Raw genomic sequence first — 19298 nt, forward strand, 5'->3', positions numbered from 1 at the left:
CACCATGACTTTATATCCTGTACTGTACATTATTTCTGTTAAGTGACAAGACTTTTGTCTAAGCGAAATCAGACCTTACTGTCCTAATTAAATCATTAAAAATCAAGACATGAATATGTTTTATTTTGGTAAAATAAGTGTAATCTAGAGGCATCTGCCTTTAATTTAAGCCACTTCTGATACCAAATTATCAACTAGAGGTTAAGTTACTATTTGTTGTTCCCAAAACTTGGATAGGCGACTTTTTTTTTCTCAGCTAGTGTATACTGAAGGTATATGTATATTGTATACATTATTGTAATGTATATTAGGTCTGTGTTATTAAATGCAAGATTATTGATGAAATCCAGACATAACTCTGTATGCCAACTTTTCAGATGTCTGTTCTATTGCTAACAGCTAACCAATCTGTCAGATTGTGGAGCGCATTCACGTTGTGAATAAATTTATATTTAATAAAATACAGTTTTTTATCACTTTTGATCAAAATTTGATTACCCCTCTTTGAAAAATTTGATCACCCCTCTATGGCTGCATAATTATGTGCCCTTGCTTTATAAGAAAAGATGACAGTGAAATGTCATTCGGTTTCAAGTGGAAGGTAGATAGTGTTATGTTTTTTAGACAGTAATATGTAATGTATTAACTATGCGTAAAACTTAATTAAACTGAAAAAAAGGCTATGCAAAAGTTTGGGCACCCACTCGTTTATGTGGATTTCAAAACCTGTAGTTACTTATTGCTGATTGATTACAACACAATTTATTTGAATGAATCAGTGAACTTTAACAATCCTAACACAGGTGAAACCAATTATGAAACAAAGCTATTTAAGATAGCTGATGGCTAGTTGTGCTTCTCCTCATTGTGAACCTGTAAGTAGCAACATGGGAACTTTAAAAGAATGTCCTAATGACTAAAAACTAAAATAATTCACCAACATGAATTAGGAGAAGGGTGCAAAAAGCTAACACAAAGGTTTAAACTCTCTGTATCTCCACGGTCAGAAATATAGTAAGAAAATAGAAAAAAAAAAAAAAAGAAAGGCAAAGGCAAAGAATTGTCACAGACAGAATTAAGACAACCTCCAAAGAGCACCAGAACATCTTGCTGCTAATTATGTCATTGTACATTCAGCTCTTCACAAAGAGCAGCTCAACGGAAGGTGATGCAGAAGGAGCATTTTCTGCATTCTGCAAACAAGAAGAATCGTTTGAGGTATGCTAAGGCTCATCTAAGCAAGCCTGAACAATTTTGGAAGAATATATATGCCACAACTGTAGGCACTTTGCATGAAAAGCAAAGAACAAAGAACATAGCATTCCAAGAGAAGAACCTGCTCCCAACTGTAAAATAAGATAGAGGATCTATCATGCTGAAAGCATAAGATTGTATCTTAAATAAAACAAATGCATTTACAGATGCAATTATATAAGAATATCACTCACTGGGAAAACGAAGGCCAGACTTGAATAGGTTGTGAGCACAATTAAGTGCAGAGCATGCCATATTATCTGATAAGAGTAAGAAATACTGCCAAAAAGGCAATTGACTGTGTAAAGACACACAAAACATATATGTATATCCAAAAAGCCCATGCACCTTGTTTGTGTCCAAACCCAACCCTAGTTCTCAGCTGTGCTATTCAGACGCCTCACTCCCAACACAAAGTAACCACCCTTTAAAACCTCCCCTCCTTGGAATTAGCTGAGCAGCAGACACCTGTTACTCAAGTGGCAACACTTAATTATGCAGAATTTTAGGGCTTAATTTAAATTGAAGGTATGCGTTTTAAATAATTCACCCCCCCCCCCCCCCCTCACAGTTATCATAAAGAGTAATATTACCTATATACACCAAATTAGTATTTGTCCCAAGCTGTAAACACCTTTTCTTTAGCTATAAAGCTGAGCATTTTAACATGGCAGTCTATGAGAATTGGATTGTTTTTAGAGCCAGCCCCCCAGTGGCTAGTCAATGAATTGCAATGTCTAATACTTGCGCATTGGCTTTACAATTTAGAGTTGGAGGATGCTGCTTGGTCTTTTTTCATTATAAAAGCATTTATTTAAACTTATTTATAGTTTTTTAATCTGCAACCATGAGCAAAAGAAACTAGTTATGGAAGCATTTACTTATGAAATGAATGAATGAACATTTAGATGGCTCATGATTATCCATCACTACACTGTTATTTATTATTTTTTTTGTAGAATCTACAGTCGTTTGCAGTTCACAAGTAACTTAGTGTATGAGTAACAAGTTACAGCAAATAAACAGTAATGAGTTACAGCAAATATACTGTATTTACATTTACAGCACAATGTATCTTGCTAAATATGTATTTACAGTATTGTGTTAATGTACCTAATATATTTTCACAATGCAACTTTAAAATACAGTAACATGCAGTATTGCATACATATCCAACAGTAAAATGCTGTTCATATTAAAGTTACAATACAGCAAATTACTCCCAAATCATTCAAAGTCCAGCCCAAGAACTCCAAGTAAACAAACTTGTCAATCTAATTTTTGCTCCAAGCCACACATCCAGAAACCAAGAACAACTTAAAACCCAACCCGAGGCTCTTGGTTTCCATCCCGCTTTTCAAACAAGTGCTTTGTGTGCGAGTCTACAGTGCAGCGTGTGTATGTGTGAGTCTACAGTGCAGTGTCGTCCTTCGTCACACCGCTGTCAGTCGGCGAGTGCGATCGATAACCAGAGCGTCTCTCAGCAAGTGAATGCGCCCCGGGGAGCTCTCCATCCTCACTCCCCCTTTCCAGGGCCAAAAAAGCAAATGGATGATTTGATGGTATCCTCCATAAGCTGCCAGCAAGAGGTAATGACAGAAGCATTGGCACCTGCGGCTGACCTGCAAAGCAGCGTCCCGGTGGGGCTCCATCATTAGCGCCTGCTCACCCGAGGACCTGCCCGAGCGCCAAAGCACCACGCCACGGGTCTGCCAGTTTATATAATTACTAAGAGATGAGTGGGAGAATGGACAGATGCTGAGCCAGAGCGACTGATGGAGAGAAAATAGCAGAAAATAGCAGACACACGGTGGCAATGAAAGCAGGGTGAGGTGGAGGATAAATGGATGATGACAAAACTCAGACGCAGTTCATTTAATGTCTGATGCTTTGCTGGAGAGTCAAACTTAAGGCCAGGCGAGACTTTACTGAGAATATTTACTAGTTGGGAATGTTCCTTGACAACTATTAAACTGGGATTTTTGAAAGGATTTTTATTAAAGGATATAATTGTGTTTCAATTATAATGAAAATATTTAAAGGGCTTTTTATTCACTGTTTAGGATTAGTATGTTTTTTTTTTCTTTCTTTTTTAAAGAAATAGATACTTTTATTCAAAAAAGAGCTTGTATTGTTACGTTACGTTAATACATTTTGTTCCCATACAGGTACTCTGCTCCAACTCGACTCTGCTCTGACTGGTCAGATAGCTCTAATTTGTTCTGATTGGACTGATTGACTCAACTCATATGTGATTGGTCAGATGACAGTATAGATAGCTATATTAGATGTTGCCTAAACTATTGTTGTCTATTGGTAGGAAGGCGTCAATAGAGCTGCCGTTTTGAGAGGGTGCTCGCTGCAGAGCCTTTTGAGGAGAGCTGAGCTCCAGTGAGGGGGAGCATGAGCTGTCGCTCCTCCTCCTGTAAGCTGTTTTAATGCGTACACCAACCCCACCCCTAACCCTACCCCCAGTGACATCACTCGTAGAAGAAGTGCAAAAAAGGTGGAGCTCAAGCTTAAGCTCCCCCTCGCTGGAGCTCAGCTCTCCTCAAATGGCTCTGCAGCGAGCACCACTTGGCCGTTTTAGTACAGGGTAGCACTCCTTTAAAATGTGGGACCAAGGTACTGCTATCAGGCACTCTTATTAATTACTTTAAAAACTAGTCAGTAATGCACTTAGCCAACAATACAGGTTTCTGGCATCAGCGTCCTATTGTTATTATTCGATGACATTTTTGCTGATTTTCTTCAACAAAACTAGCATAAACCTAGAATTCTTTGCAAGTTGGTGCTACTTTGCCTTATGGTCAAGGCAGTAAGTGACTGCATTATCATTAATAACACTACTTGTTGAGCACAACAGTTCATAACATACAAACATGAGATCTGGGGCCTGTTTCAGAAAGGAGGTTAAATGAAAACTCAGAGTGTTTTAACCCTGAAATGAGAGAAACTCTAGGTTTTCCGTTTCAAAACGGCAGGTTTGTCAAACTTGAGAAAGCAGGGTAAGTCAAGCCTGTTTCTGAAAGACAGGTAATTTTAACTCAGATTAGTCTGTACCGACTGGTCAGCCACATACAGAGCACACCATAAACTAAGAATCCATTATCTTCAAGTTCACACAAAATAGACAGCTTTCTCAGCCAAGACCACAGATGCCTTTACTCAAGTCAACAGGTGCACACATCATCATATGAATCAACACAAGCTCTCTTCACTATGATAGTGGCATGAATCAGGAAGAAAAATATGGTCTGGATGGAGCACCTGAAAGCAAGAACATAATCCAGTTGAACCCAGCTCATGTGAGTCCAGTCTGGGGTCTGAACTGGGTCAAGGCCAGCCTCTGCATCTGGTTCTTATCATCCCGAACCTGACCCAACAAGACAGCAAGAACAAAGCAAGCAGAAAAGCAGCCTGTGCCCACTGAGTGGCTCCTACCTGCCATCAATCAAACCTCTGCCAGCATGCCACACAAACATAATGGACAGCAAGAGCAGAGGACGCTTAACGAAACAAAGAAAGACAGACAAAGATTTTTTTTTTTTGGACGCTGAAACATTAGAAACAACTCTAATAATAAATAAATAATAAATAAAATGTTTAACTAACAACTAATTAACTTATAAAAGGACAGATGTATGGATAAATAGAACATTAGAATGGGGGAAAATGACAAGATCTGACCAGTTTATAGATACATTTTTATAAGAAAAGTTTAGTTTAGGCTGTAAAATGACATTTTGGTATTTAATAAATGAATAAGCTATTGAATGAATGAATACCTTAATTATACATGCATACGTGAAATACATATCAATATGTAGCATTCAGGTTTTATTTTCATTTAATTATTTCAAACACTAAAAATAACTGCCAGTTATTGTACAGTATGTACAGTTGTATATACAAAAAGATTTCTACGCACTTTTGTTCGGCATATGTGAAACCACCAATCGCACTCGGATCCGCACCAAATCAATTGCTCCGAGATCGCTTGAATGAGGTGGTCTCGGCTCGATTGAAACGAACTCTGGAGCGGATCGATTGCAGTGAGAAAGCGATACGATCCGAGCGCGGTTATTTCACAGTGTTTTATGGATATGCAACAGGCATACGGCTATATGAAGAGAGAATTAGGAGTAGGGCGGGAAGTTTTGCAAGTCTCGGATGCCCGCAAACGAGTGATAATCTCCCGGTAATCTCGCGTCTCCCTAATGGTCCTTAAATAGGTTACGTCGTGCATCCTTCTCACCCCTCCCCACCGCATCTCTCCTCACTCTTCAGACACGTCACGCGCACCTTGTCAAACACCACCCAACCACCACCTCTCCTGAGAGCTGAGCGGGACTCTGCAAAATAAACCCTGACACTCTGACCAATGTGAGGAGCGTTTACTCACACGTGACTTGTTTTAGCTCTTTTGGTCCGATTAGACCATTGCAGTGTGAAAGAAAACCGCTCCAAGAGCAAAGAGCAACAATGTAACATTTGTAATCTCTGTTTGGGAACAACTGAATCGATTCACAAGTGTGAAAGCAATCTTAGATGCATGTATGTGTTGTTTTTGTTGATGTTGTTAGTAGAACTAAAAAAAACCTTCTATGAAAGTTATAGCTATTACACAAACACACAAAGAACCTATATTTGTTCACTGTGCATTTGATGGAAAAATTCTTAAACTTTGAATAGCATGCATGAATTATTTGTTCAATATATTGTGAACGTGCATTAAAATAAATAAAAATCCATTCAGCTTGTTGACTTTAATTGAATCTACAATCTGTAAGTAGAGTAAAGAGTCAATCTGTTCCCACAGGACTGCGCTTCAATTTATTTAAAATTAAAGCTCAGCATCATAAACCTCATGGGTGTGAATCTCCAAATTGGAACAGCTTTATTAAAAACATATGCCGTCAAAGAGCATCAAGCGGCTTGAAAGTCACAGCTGTTCCTGTATCTTTAACATTGATACGCCATCCATAAAACGGGTTGAATATTAAAGCCACCCTGACAGCACATAAAGCCTTCATAATACCTCAGTGCCTCATTCAGGCTAATGAAGTAAACAAACCAGTTAATGCGTCTGCTCACCTTCAGCTTGGAGTTATGAGTGACGGCAGGTGTCTTGTCCTCTTTTGGAGGAATGTGAAGCTCCCATTTCCCAAACTCCTTTTTAGCGTAGGGATGGGAAAACTTATCCCAGCCATCTATTAAAAGAAACAGACATAAATGCATACAGTCAGAAAACTTTCCATGTTCAATATCCACCTTTTTCCTGCATCTCATGATGATTTGCCTGAATGAGTAACTCCCAGTAACCCTGCAACTAACACAAATCTATAGCTGTGTCCAAAATTGCACACGTCCATTCTATATAGCATGTTAAAAACAGTATGCAACAGCGTCAATAGTGTAGTGGTAAGTGCGTTGACACATGGCACTCTGGTGTTCATAGCCACCTGAGTTTGATTCCTGCCTCGAGGTTCTATGCCAATCCTTTCTCTCCCTCCACTCCCTGTGATTTCCTGTCCATACTCTCTACTGTCCTACCAATTAAAGGTGATCTACTACTTCCAGCAGGATTCTAAAGTGCGCATACGATGGACACTATGCTATCTTATGATGCAATGTGAGATAATTTATGAATGAGAGTGAGGCGATGAAACTGATGTGGCTAGGTCACGTGATAATGACTAATGGCAGATGTAGTATGTCCGAGTTCTATTCATATACTCACATTCACAGTATATATAACCTCTAATGTACATATAACTTCTAATGGTCATCTGGTAAATTCAAATGTAGTACAAACTCTAGTAGGCAATCTTAGATGCAGCTTTTATCTATTATTGTGTGTTCACACCGCTGCTAATGACAGCTTCAAAGTAGCCTTAAGCCATTCATTATCAATTAGCGTCAACGCCAAGAAGCAGTACGGCATGTTTTCAGTGGCGTGAGCATCGAGAAGAGTTGAAATCAAGTAAAGTCCATTGTAATGAGCTATGACACGGTTCAGCGGCACCCAATCAGAAAGTAGAAGTCCATCACTTGAGAGAATTCCTCATTAGACCACAATCCTGTGCACTTTGATTCTGACCACAGTTGTTCCCAAACGATTAATCATAGCGGTAGCTGGATTTCCAACTATTAATTGTTGCTTTATTTTGCTTACAAGAAGATAAATACATAAAAAGTTCCTTACAAGTTACTAATGTGAGAAAAAGTTATATATGAGAAAAAAAGTGGGAATTGCATGCTAACTATAACGACTAGGGATGTAACAATATTGTAAATACCGTCATACCGCAATAGTAATTTTTTTCAATATTACCGTAGGCGCATGACTCAATAAAACTATATTTCTGAGAAAAGTTTGCTTAGGCGAATGAAGCGAACGGGAGGTAGTGGGAACTACAATTCCCATCAGCCTAGGCGTGGCCATCATCCTTTGCGGTCTGTTGTCAGTACAGATCCAGTAATGCGGAAATGGAGTGTGCTGCTAGTAGCAGGGAAGAAAAAGAGCTGGAAATGATCGAACCTAAAGCGGGTTTTAAATCGGATGTGTGGAAGCATTTCGGTTTCTTTCTAAAAAGATCCGAAAAAGAAGAAAAGGTGACAGACAAAGAAAAAAACAGTATGCAGGCACTGCCAGACTGTGGTGAAATATAAGTCGGGGAATACGACTAAAAACAGTCATGGGGAATGCAGAACACAGCACACTTGTTAGATTGATGCAGATATTGACTTGTAATGCAAAGAGACCTCTATCTCACTCATGGCTTGTCCTCTCAAGTGGTGGAAAGACAATGCACAACGTTACCCACTGCTGTCAATCTTGGCTAAATCATATCTCTCTGTCCCAGAAACCTCAGTCCCAAATGAGAGGGTTTTTTTCTGTTGCAGGGGACATGCCCAGAGATCCCAGCTTTTACCAGATTATAGTTATATGATAATTTTCCTTGAAAAACCCATCTCTATCTAAGTGATTGAGTGTTTAAATGTTGAATGTGATGAGTTTTCAGCAATACTAAATTAAAACTTAATTTTTTTTTATATGGTTTAATAGTTTTTTTGTTATTAAAAGTTTTATTAAAATAAAGTTCCTGTTTCGAAACTTACAGATAGATGGCTAATTTGTATGTCATTGATATGTTCAGTGCTAAGGTAAATAAACACTTTTGCCACTTTTTTCGAGTCTTTTCATTAGTTTTGTTTTTCCTGTAAATTTTTCAATAAATACCATACCGTGACATTCATACCGAGGTATTATAGTACCGTGAAATTTTGATACCGTTACATCCCTAATAACAACAATACAAAACCAGTATTGCTTCTTCAAAAAATTTGTCTTTATGCGAGAATGTAAGTGATTTGTTGATACGTTGCAACGGGCCCTTTAAATAAAAGATCAGTGTAATGAATTTTGATGCTCTCGTCGGCAGTCAGAAGCTTTGACTCTCTTGCCAGCAGCATAGTAAAAGCACATTAGGGGCTGATCACACCAGATGCACTTTTACGTTCAAAAAGCACAACAATTATTTGTTAATAAGAAAAAAAAAAGTGTGGCGCACTTTTTATGTCACTAGGCAACACCTGAATCAGCTGCTTATTGTGTGCGAGTGTTGCTAGTCTCTCAGCGACCACTAGTCTCTCCTCCGTCTCTGTAGTGGTCTTAATACAAAAACTTAAATCACCTCAACAGAAGCCCCACCTCTGCTTTTGTTTGATTGGAGAATGAAAAAGACGCAACAGTTGTAACATGCTTTTTCTGTTCATAGTTTACTTTTCCAACTGCTAACCCGCAGCGCACAACAACAAAAACTAGAGGTGCAGCAGACAGTTAAAACACGAGGAGTGCAGGGTGCACAAGCACAACACAAAACGCTCACGGGCATTGGAAAATCATTCAAAACATGCGCATCACATCGCAATAAGCGCGTTTAAATGTGATCAGCCCCTTAGTTTAGTCACAGTAGTCATTCTGACTGTTCTTATAAAGACAGCCCACTCACTAGGAAACGTAAATATTTTGTAATGAAAAATGGCTAAATAGTACAAATTTGACAATTTTATTCATACATACAAATGTATAATTTTTAAATGGAAGTGTGTCCACAAACCTCACCCCTAACCCTACCCCTCATTGAAAAAATTGAAGTAAATTGACTTAAGATGTATGAATAAAGCCATTCAATTTATGATCAAAATTAAATTTTGTACCAAATAATTTTTTTTTTTTTTTTTTTTTTACATTGGAAGCTTCTATTTTAAATTTCGAATTTAGCACTGAATGTCTTGTCTTCACATTGTATAAACCCATTACACTAAAAATACAATATCTTTGTAATATGGCCTATCTTTGTAATATAGCCTGTAATTGTGTAGAAGTTACTAAAAGGTCACTTTGTCCAGCATACAGCAAAGTTTTCACCGCAGTGAAAATGTGGTTTTTGAAAGTTCAAAAATATGTCTGAAGTAAATTCCCCATCGGCTGTGACAGATAAACAGCACAGTGACAGACATGACGGAAGCAGATCTCATGTAATGTTTGTGAGAAATTCTACATTAAGAACTTTCCCAATGATTATTTGATGTATTTGTTGTGAAGTTAATTCAATGCTTCACACACAATTCAATGATTCACACACAATGTCGTTACAAAGTTCACGTGCGTGCACACACACACACACACACACACACAAACAAACAAACAAACAAACAAACACACACACACACACACGGATACACACACACCAATACACACACACCAATACACACACACCAATACACACACGCACAGTTAAACTTTTGTTTGGCAAATGTGACAGGATACACATGAATACCTACTTCTAGATGGATATGTTATGTTAATGTACAAAATAAACCTGATTTAACATTCACAAACTGGGATTGAAGCATCTTCTTTTATAATTGTACTGACATGCAGATGTGGTGATAAAGACAATAAAATTGCTGTAATTCATTACAAACGTGCACAGTTTTAAACATGTTTTTAATCTTGTAAAACTCATTCTTAAGGTGCAGATGATCACAGAAAGCTGACATCTTTTAATCCCAGTTGCTTTTTGCCCGACCTGTCTTGTTGATATGATTAAACGCGTTACTATGGAAACATGTTAATATGCTACTGTCAATCAATTTGGTGGGCGGGGAAACCACACTCCTATGTCAAGTTGTTGTGGGCCTCAAATTGGGAGGAATTTGTATCCTATTTTAACACCAGGAATTTTTAATTTTTTTTAAAAGAGTGCTTTTGTGTTTCATAAATGTGCACAGTATATACAAACAAAAAAATAACATAATAATGTTTACAATTTAAAAAAATAGCAGCTGCTGGAGTTTTACCTTTAAAAATATGGTAGGAATGTAAAACACATTTCTGTAAAGAAACGCATTTGGTTTATTTAGTCAGACAGTGTTTTGACGTACTAACATCTTCACAGTCTAGCTTTGTTGCTCAAACATAACTAAAATAATGTTTATTAATAAGTAATAATTAGGTTCCAGATTTCTCTTACAGTTTAAATCACAGACATTTTATACGGTTTATATTTATTTATTGCTAGCGATTTACAGTTCTGTGCAAAAGTCTTAGAGCACAATATGATTTGTTGATTAAGCCAAGGCATAATGATCACATATAACTTTCTCACTGTCTCCAGCTGAATGGAAATCCTATATGGAGACAGAGAGAAACAAAATGATGAAGTTGTTAAAACACTGCCAGTCATGAACTGACCTCCACCTGAATATCAGAGAGGCTTCGGATTACTTGGACAGAAAAGATAAAGGAGCCTAAAATCTAAAAAAGAACTCTGAAGTAAACCAGGCTTCTTTCAGCTTTTCACAGATCAGTCAAGAGTTCAAGAGTGTGTTTAGTGCCAAGAGCTCACACACTAAATCCTGACTTTGGCCAAAAGAAGATATTTTGTTCTTTTCTTTTTTGAGTATACTGTAAATATTGCCTAAAATTGCAGGTTTCCATTTTAATAAAGATACTAAATGGAACATGATATGGAAGGTCATTAAAACTTTGGTAAAACACCCGAGATATGACTTTCAGCGTACTATGACTTTTTCATAGTACTCTACACTCACTGGCAACTTTATTAAGTACACTTGTTCAACTGCTGGTTAACGCAAATTTCGAATCACATAGCAGCAACTAGGCATGGTCAGGGCAGCCTGCTGTAGTTGAAATAGAGCATCAGAATGGAAAAAAGGTGATTTAAGTGACTTTGAATGTGGCATGGTTGTTGGTGCCATACAGGCTGGTCTGAGTATTTCAGGAACTGCTGATCTACTGAGATTTTCATGCACAACAATCTCTAGGGTTCACAGAGAATGGTCCCAAAAAGAGAAAATATCCAGTAAGTGGCAGTTCTGTGGGGGCAAATGCCTTGATGCCAGAGGAGAATGGCCAGACTGGTTCCAGCTGATGGAAAGACAACAGTAACTCAACTAGTCACTCGCTACAACCAAGGTATACAAGGTATCTTTGAACACACGACACATCCAACCTTGATGTGGATGGGCTACAGCAGCAGAAGACCACACAGGGTGCCACTCCTGTCAACTGATAACAGGAAACTGAGGCTACAATTCACACAAGCTCACCAAAATTGGACAATAGAAGACTGGAAAAATATTGCCAGGTCTGATGAGTCTCCATTACTGCTGCGACATTCAGATGGTAGGGTCAGAATTTGGTATCAACACCATGAAAGCTTGGATCCATCCTGCCTTGTATCAACAGTTCAGGCTGGTGGTGGTGGTGTTATGGTGTGGGGGATATTTTCTTGGCACACTTTGGGACCATTAGTACCAATTGAGAATCCCACAGCTTACCAGAGTATTGCTTCTGACCATGGCCATCCCTTTATGATCACAGTCTACCCATCTTCTCTTCTCTACTTCGAGCAAGATAACGCGCTATGTCTTAAAGCGCCAATCATCTCAGACTGGTTTCTTGAACATGACAATGAGTTCACTGTACTCAAATGGCCTCCACAGTCAGCAGATCTCAATCCAATAGAGCACCTTTGGGATCTGGTGGAACGGGAGACTCGCATCATGGATGTGCAGCAGACAAATCTGCAACAACTGCATGACGCCTTATGGACCAAAATCTCTGAAGAACATTACCAGTACCTTGTTGAATCTATGCCATGAAGGATCAAGGCAGTTCTAAAAGCAAAAGGGGGTCCATGCGCTGTACTATATGATGAATGCATTATTCTAGCATCATGCGAGTTACCTAATAGTGTTGGGTTTATTTTGTGTCATGTTAGGACAGGCAAATAATCACAAGCTTTGAATTTCCTATTTGACCGTCTGTAACATTATGGCGATTCAATTTTGCCATGTTAACACTACCATTTCCAATCACATTTTAAATTGTAAAATATACAGCTGCTAATATGTCATAATGTATTACCGGAATCATTGTCTCCATGTTTGCTCTGAATTCTTGCTAAGATTGTTGCCAGAAACATAATTGTTTTAATAACTTATTTCTAATAATTATGTTTATTATTATAATATTATTCGTTGCCACGAAGACATTACATAATATTCATTCATTTTCCTTCAGCTTAGTCCCTTATTTATCAGGGGCCGCAACAGCGGAATATTCCGCTAACTATTCCAGCATATGTTTTATGCAGTGGATACCTTTCCAGCTGCAACCCAGTAATGGAAAACTCAGCCTTCATGGTCAGTTTAGTTAATCCAATTCCCCTATAGCGCATGTCTTTGGACTGTGAGGGTAACCGGAGCACCCAGAGGAAACTTACGTGAACATGGGGAGAACATGCAAACTCCACACTGAAATACCAACTGACCCAGCCAGGAATTGAACCAGTGACCTTTTTTGCTGTGAGATGACAGTGCTAACCACTGAGCCACCATGCTGCCCCCAGTTCATATTTTGCTTGTTATTCAGCAAGAGACTAGCATTCAGTTTAATCTGCAATTTAAAGGCTTAACCAGGTTAATTAGATTAACTAGGCAAGATAGTCTAATTCAGGGATTCCCAAACTTTATTCCAGGACCCACCTAGGCAAGTAATTCAATCTCAAGACCCACCATAATATTTTAACATGGAAAAATGGGTAAAAAAAAAAAGTATACATTCAAAGCAGTTAAAATATATATGGTGTGTGGCTAATACAAGCTGGAAAAACATCAGATAAATATGTCAATGCAATTAACGTTATTGCTGAATAGATCTAATATTTACACATTTGCTTGAGGAAGGAATGATGGGGGTAGTTACATTTACTATAACTATTTTCCATAACGTCTATGCCCTTCCATAACATTAGGTGACGTTAAAACTAGATAGCACTATAGCTATTTATTGATTAGCAATCTGTCAACGTTGGGATGTAAAAATATGGGACAACAAATAGCTTCAAATGATAGAAAACATAGCAAACATTATAAAATATTGACAATAAAATAAAAGGTTTAGCCAATTAAAATCAATCCAGAAATTAAATAAAGCTATAAAATCTATTTCACTTTTAAATTTTATTTGCATATTGATTAAAGTTACTATAGTTATTTAGTTAAGAGCAGCAAATGAATCTCTCGTTGTGTTTTGTTTGATAACAGAGGAGTTAATGTAAGAATGCACAGATCTATAATGAAGCATTCGACTACTTTAGTAACTGTTTGTGCTCATTTAAGAGAAAATTAGTCATGTTTAAAATAAAACATGCAGAACGAAGCAAAAAAAAAAAAAAGCACTTTTCTGATGGTCCCTTACTGAGAGCTCCGCTCTGTGCGAGCTCTTCCGGCTAAACGCAGATTGCGAGAGCTCAAACGAAGCAGTGCTCGTAATGTTGAGCGAATAAAAAAAGAAAAAGCCATCTGTGAAACATAACCAGCTTTGTCTTTTTGTAGGAAACGCACTTTAGATATTTTTAGGGTAAGAGGTTTTTGAGTTATTGTCAATCGTACTGGTTTTGATTCACTGCAATGTAAATATAGCTGCAGCTATGTGACGTTGCACGACCCACCTTTGTTCACTGTGCGACCCACTAGTGCACAGGTGTCAAACTCAGTTCCAAAAGGGCCGCAGCTCTGCACAGTTTAGTTCCAACCCTAATGAAACACACCAGATCAAACTAATTGAGTCCTTCAGGCTTGTTTGAAGCCTACAGGTAAGTGTGTTGGAGCAGGGTTGGAACTAAACTGTGCAGGGCTTCGGCCCTCCAGGGATTGAGTTTGACAGCCCTGCACTAGTGGGTCGCGACCCACAGATTGAAAACCCCTGTTCTAATTAGTCAAGTCATTAACACTTTAAAATAGTGATCCATTAGTAAATGCATTTCCTAGCATGAACAAACTATTAGTGATACTTTTATTACAGTATTTATTTGTCTTTGTTAATGTGAGTTATTGGGATTTTAATAATGTATTAGTTAACGTTGAACTATGATTGATAAATGATTCACAAGATTATTTAAACTTCGGTAATGTTAATAAATACATTAACATTGACTAATGGACCATCAAATCACAGTGGAGGAGAGGCAGGACAATATCAGTCCACTGTCAACAAATGACTATAAACTTGTAATGGTACAGCGGGGGATACTCTGTATCATAGCAACGGACTAAAAACAAAACACTGCAAATATGCTCACAGCTAAACATTTTTAACAGGGCATGCAACCTTAAAGGTGGAGTAGGTGATTGGCTTCAGAAACATTTTTTGTTGTGCTGGTTAAAACTTTTCACATTCCAATAATAATGATTAAAGTAAATGATCTAAATGTATTTAAATGTATTTTTATATTCTGGGGTAGGCATAAAACAAAAAGAAAAAGTTTGTCCAAATAAAAATCGTTGGGCTACCCCAACTCAAACTATCTGTCAACAAATTTAAATATGAATTTCTGTGCAGCCTGTACACACAGACGGATCAGTAATTTGCCAGTGCATGTGAAGCATGGATTTACAGCTAACAGAGTGAGCAGCATCAACCTGAACCTCTTTCTGAAGTACCAACGTGTCCTTGTATCCATGAAAAGAGGGATTGCTTTTGAAAGGGTTTCTACCAAAAATGCAGAATCAAAACTTTTCTAAACCCTGAATCAATATCAGAGTTAATTTTGTGCACTGGAGGGAAATGATGTTATGCAGTTCGAAACAACGATATGAAGGATGACACCACGGCTGAAGTATTAGTTTTAGACAGGTGTGTTTTAAAACTAGTGTAGATTTAAGTGTAAAAGGAGATGAAAACAAATGATGTACGATGATCAGTACAATTGAAAATGAAAAGTCACTCGTTGTTTTGGTAACATAATGCTAATGTAAAAAAGATGACCGCATGTTTCAGATTTTTTATTTTATGTTAAAATAAACAGCACAATGACAGACATGAAGGAAGCAGATCTCATTTTTAGAATTTACTTCTAAAACAGAAGTAAAAAGTGCTCTTCCACCTGAACAGCTTTACTGAGGTGAAATTTGATTTATATTCACACATTCGTTCATTTTTTAACAGTGACAGCCTGTGACACACTCCCACTGTAACGTTGCTATGAACATTGGTCTAAAATAGTGTGTAGGTATAATTTAATTGACTGTGAAAAATGTTGTATTTTTTAGTCATTGGCAGTTTATATGATTTCACTATTTAGAATTTGCAAAGAATACTTTTATGAATTGATTTTTTTATTTTTTTTTATTTTTACAACTTTACCACAATGCCAGTGTTGGGGAAATATAATTCCTGCACCCGCTGGACTGTCAACAGCTATGCTGGACGAAGTGTGTAAATTGATTTTTCTAACTGGTGAACGACATAATCTAGTGTTATACAAGTTTGTCTATCATAATCAGATTGTCATCTATTCAGTGCACGTTTATGACTTTAGGAAGCGTGGCTTTGGACGGCAGGGGAGGGACATAAATTTTCTAAATTATGCTAACGTTAGCATTCTGGCAGATCACTCTTAAGGAGGCTAATAACATTGACCATATTTTTTATTTTTATTTTTTCCAGACAAACTAAAATATTTTTTAACCGTAAAACAAAAATTCTTATATACGCATGCAGTATATATAATTATGTTTTAATAGTTCTATTAAAATCCTAACCTTAAAGGTGCAGTAGGTGATCTTCCACAATGCTAACAGCTTAGCATAAATCTCTTAATCACAGTCCCTCCCCTGCCGTCTAGAGCCACACCTCCTGAAATACGAGCACCGCAAAAGAACCCTCTCTCATGTGTTAAAAGCAACTAGTGCTTGTCCAGCGGCATGTGAGCCAAACTGACATACTATTTAAGAGCGAATATTTAGAGTTGTACGGTAAACAATATAGGGAGAGACTAGGCGGAATAGCGGTACTTGTGTTTTGTTGTTAAACTAATTAAAATCTACATCATCAATGCTGTAAAAGGTGCCTTATGAAATTGAAAATAGTCTTATCAATCTTTCATCAAAAGATTTTAGTAGCTGAACAACACTTCAGTGAAGATATAACCCATTTGTAACAACAACATCTAATGTTACATCAGCTTTGCGTGAAGCTAAAACAGTTTTAAAACAGAACATTATCTGTCTAAGAGAAATCCTTCAGCCATTGTCATCCTTTCTCCAGCATGCAAAGTAAACTCCAATATTGATTCAGGTTTTTAAAAAGTTTTGATTCAGCAGGTTTTTACCGATTGCGTGCGAGCATGCTCTCTCTAGTGATCGCGCATCATTCGCCGGAGCTGTGTACAAACGGCCGCGCAGTTGTACAAATCTGCATTTGCTGACAGACAGATTGGGCTACTTACTGGAATTATGAGAGATGTCGGTCCTTATGGACTTATGCCTTACCCAAAATATAAAAATACATATAAATACATTTAGATCATTTACTTTAATCATTACTACTAGACTGTGAAGAGACTTTCAACCAGCACAACAACAAATGTTTCTGAAGACAATCACCTACTACACCTAAGAAAAGCAATATTAACGACCAGGCTAGTCCATTTCTGGTTTAATTTATTCTCTAAGAAAATTGACCAACAAATCATTTGTTTGTTCAAAAACAAGTGTGTGTTGATGAAACTAGAAATTCTGGTCTGCAGTCTGTAAAGTCCATCTCACTTCTGTGTGAAAACAAACAAACAAAAAACTTTCTAATGACTAGAAAAGACAAGCAAATGCCTTCAATTTCAGCCTTCATGCACTTTGTTAGTGTGAAATCATTACACCAGGATTTTGAAAACAACAGATTTTAAAAAACAAGGCCTTAGTGACTGACTGACTGCGTTCACTCTTGTAGGCGATTCAAACAACCTTGAAGGTTTTCTTCTTTTTGTCTTAAACTGGATGAAAGAACATTGTGTTCAACTTAAGATAAAACAATAAACTGTCAAAGCGAACAAACAGTCCAATACAAGTTGATGTAAGATATAGATGAATAGGCAGACTCGTGTATGATTTATGAATTCTACAATGGAACAAAACATCAGCGCGATAACACAAGTTTTTCAGACAAAAGTTGTTAAGTTTTTGAAGTTTTAGGATTTGAACATCACAGAATACGAAAAAGATTAAGTTGTTAACATAAGTTTTTTTTTTATAGTATAGTATGAACATTTTCTAAGGCATTAAAATAAACACTATTAATTTACTTATGCATAATACAAAGTACATATTCATAAGCTGCCTGTGTATATTAAATTACATTTTAACGAAATATGCCAAAACTGAATAAAACGCCAAGTATTTCCGCAATTTTCATAAATGTTATTCATATAAAACTATGTTGCCTCTCCTAAAGATATAACATTAAGGCAGTTTAATTACCATTAGTATTTTATTAATGTAAAATAATTTAAAATAAATAAATAAATAACTGTCATAAACTTAGTATGGTAATATAATGTTATAAATAGTTACAATTTTAGGGCCAAAATTATTAGCCCCTTTAAGATGTATTTTTTATTTCGATAGTCAGAAAAAATATAAAATTATAAAATCATTATACAATAACATGCCTAATTACCCTAACCTGCCTAGTTAACCTAATTAACCTTAATTAAGCCTTTAAATGTCACTTTAGGCTGTATAGAAGTGTCTTGAAAAGGATCTAGTAAATATTTTTTTATTTACTGTCATCATGGCAAAGATAAAATAAATCAGTTATTAGAAATAAGTTATTAAAACTATTCTGTTAGAAATGTGTTGAATAAATCTTCACTCCGTTAAACAGAAATAGGGGAAAAAATAACCAGGAGGTCTCATAATTCAGGGGGGCTAATAATTCTGACTTCAACTGTATATACATATACATGCATACATTATTTATATACACGCACGCACGCACGCATGCACGCACACACGCACACACACACACACACACACACACATGCACACACACACACACACACGCACACACACACTTCCCCTTACCCATTATTATTGTCCCAATTCTCTTTAGTTTGAAGGTGTAAGGCTAAGGAGAAGGGCTAGATACCCCTTGAAACTGAGATTTTTCAGAATCACACTCCAAACCAAGGGGTACGAAAACTTCCCACAATACACCAGCAGCATGGCTGCACAAAGTAGTAAGGAGATGCACAAATTTGTATTTTTGAATACCCTTTCAGAAAAGTCTAGTGGCAGTGAATGACCTGTTTACAGCATAACTTTGATACACAAAAAAAATCCTGTTTACCTTACATTTTTAAGATGAATCAAATTAACCTCATGAGTCAAATTGAACTTATATTATGTTAAACTGACTTAAAACAGCTTGCATAACCTATTTAAAATATGATTAACTTAGTTTAATAAGTTACAGTGACCTGTACTAAACGTGCTGTCAGGACTAATTGATCATAAAAACTTTTAGCATAGGAACCATAGCCCCTTTCACACAGCGATACCGGTAAATATATGGAAAATTTCCGGAACGACTTTAAAGGTAAATTCAAAAAAGCGCTGTTCACATAGGTGAAGATGTTAGGGAATTTTTCCGGAAAAGAGCATTCACA

General features: G+C 37.0%; 1 protein-coding gene across 3 annotated transcripts in view; it reads right to left on the reverse strand.

Moving 5' to 3' along the window:
* Positions 1-19298, reverse strand: part of gbe1b (glucan (1,4-alpha-), branching enzyme 1b) — a 252713-nt gene that overhangs the window by 195971 nt on the left and 37444 nt on the right. For all 3 annotated transcript variants that reach the window (XR_012390607.1, XR_012390608.1, XM_068213679.2), the window contains exon 3: positions 6352-6467. Coding sequence is in view for 1 of the 3 variants with exons in the window: in XM_068213679.2 (XP_068069780.1) it covers positions 6352-6467 (116 nt within the window). In the remaining 2 variants the exon portion in view is untranslated. The remainder of the gene's footprint in view (positions 1-6351; positions 6468-19298) is intronic.

The sequence above is a fragment of the Danio rerio genome, chromosome 15, assembly GCF_049306965.1.
Source record: "Danio rerio strain Tuebingen ecotype United States chromosome 15, GRCz12tu, whole genome shotgun sequence".
NCBI classification, from domain to species: domain Eukaryota; kingdom Metazoa; phylum Chordata; class Actinopteri; order Cypriniformes; family Danionidae; genus Danio; species Danio rerio.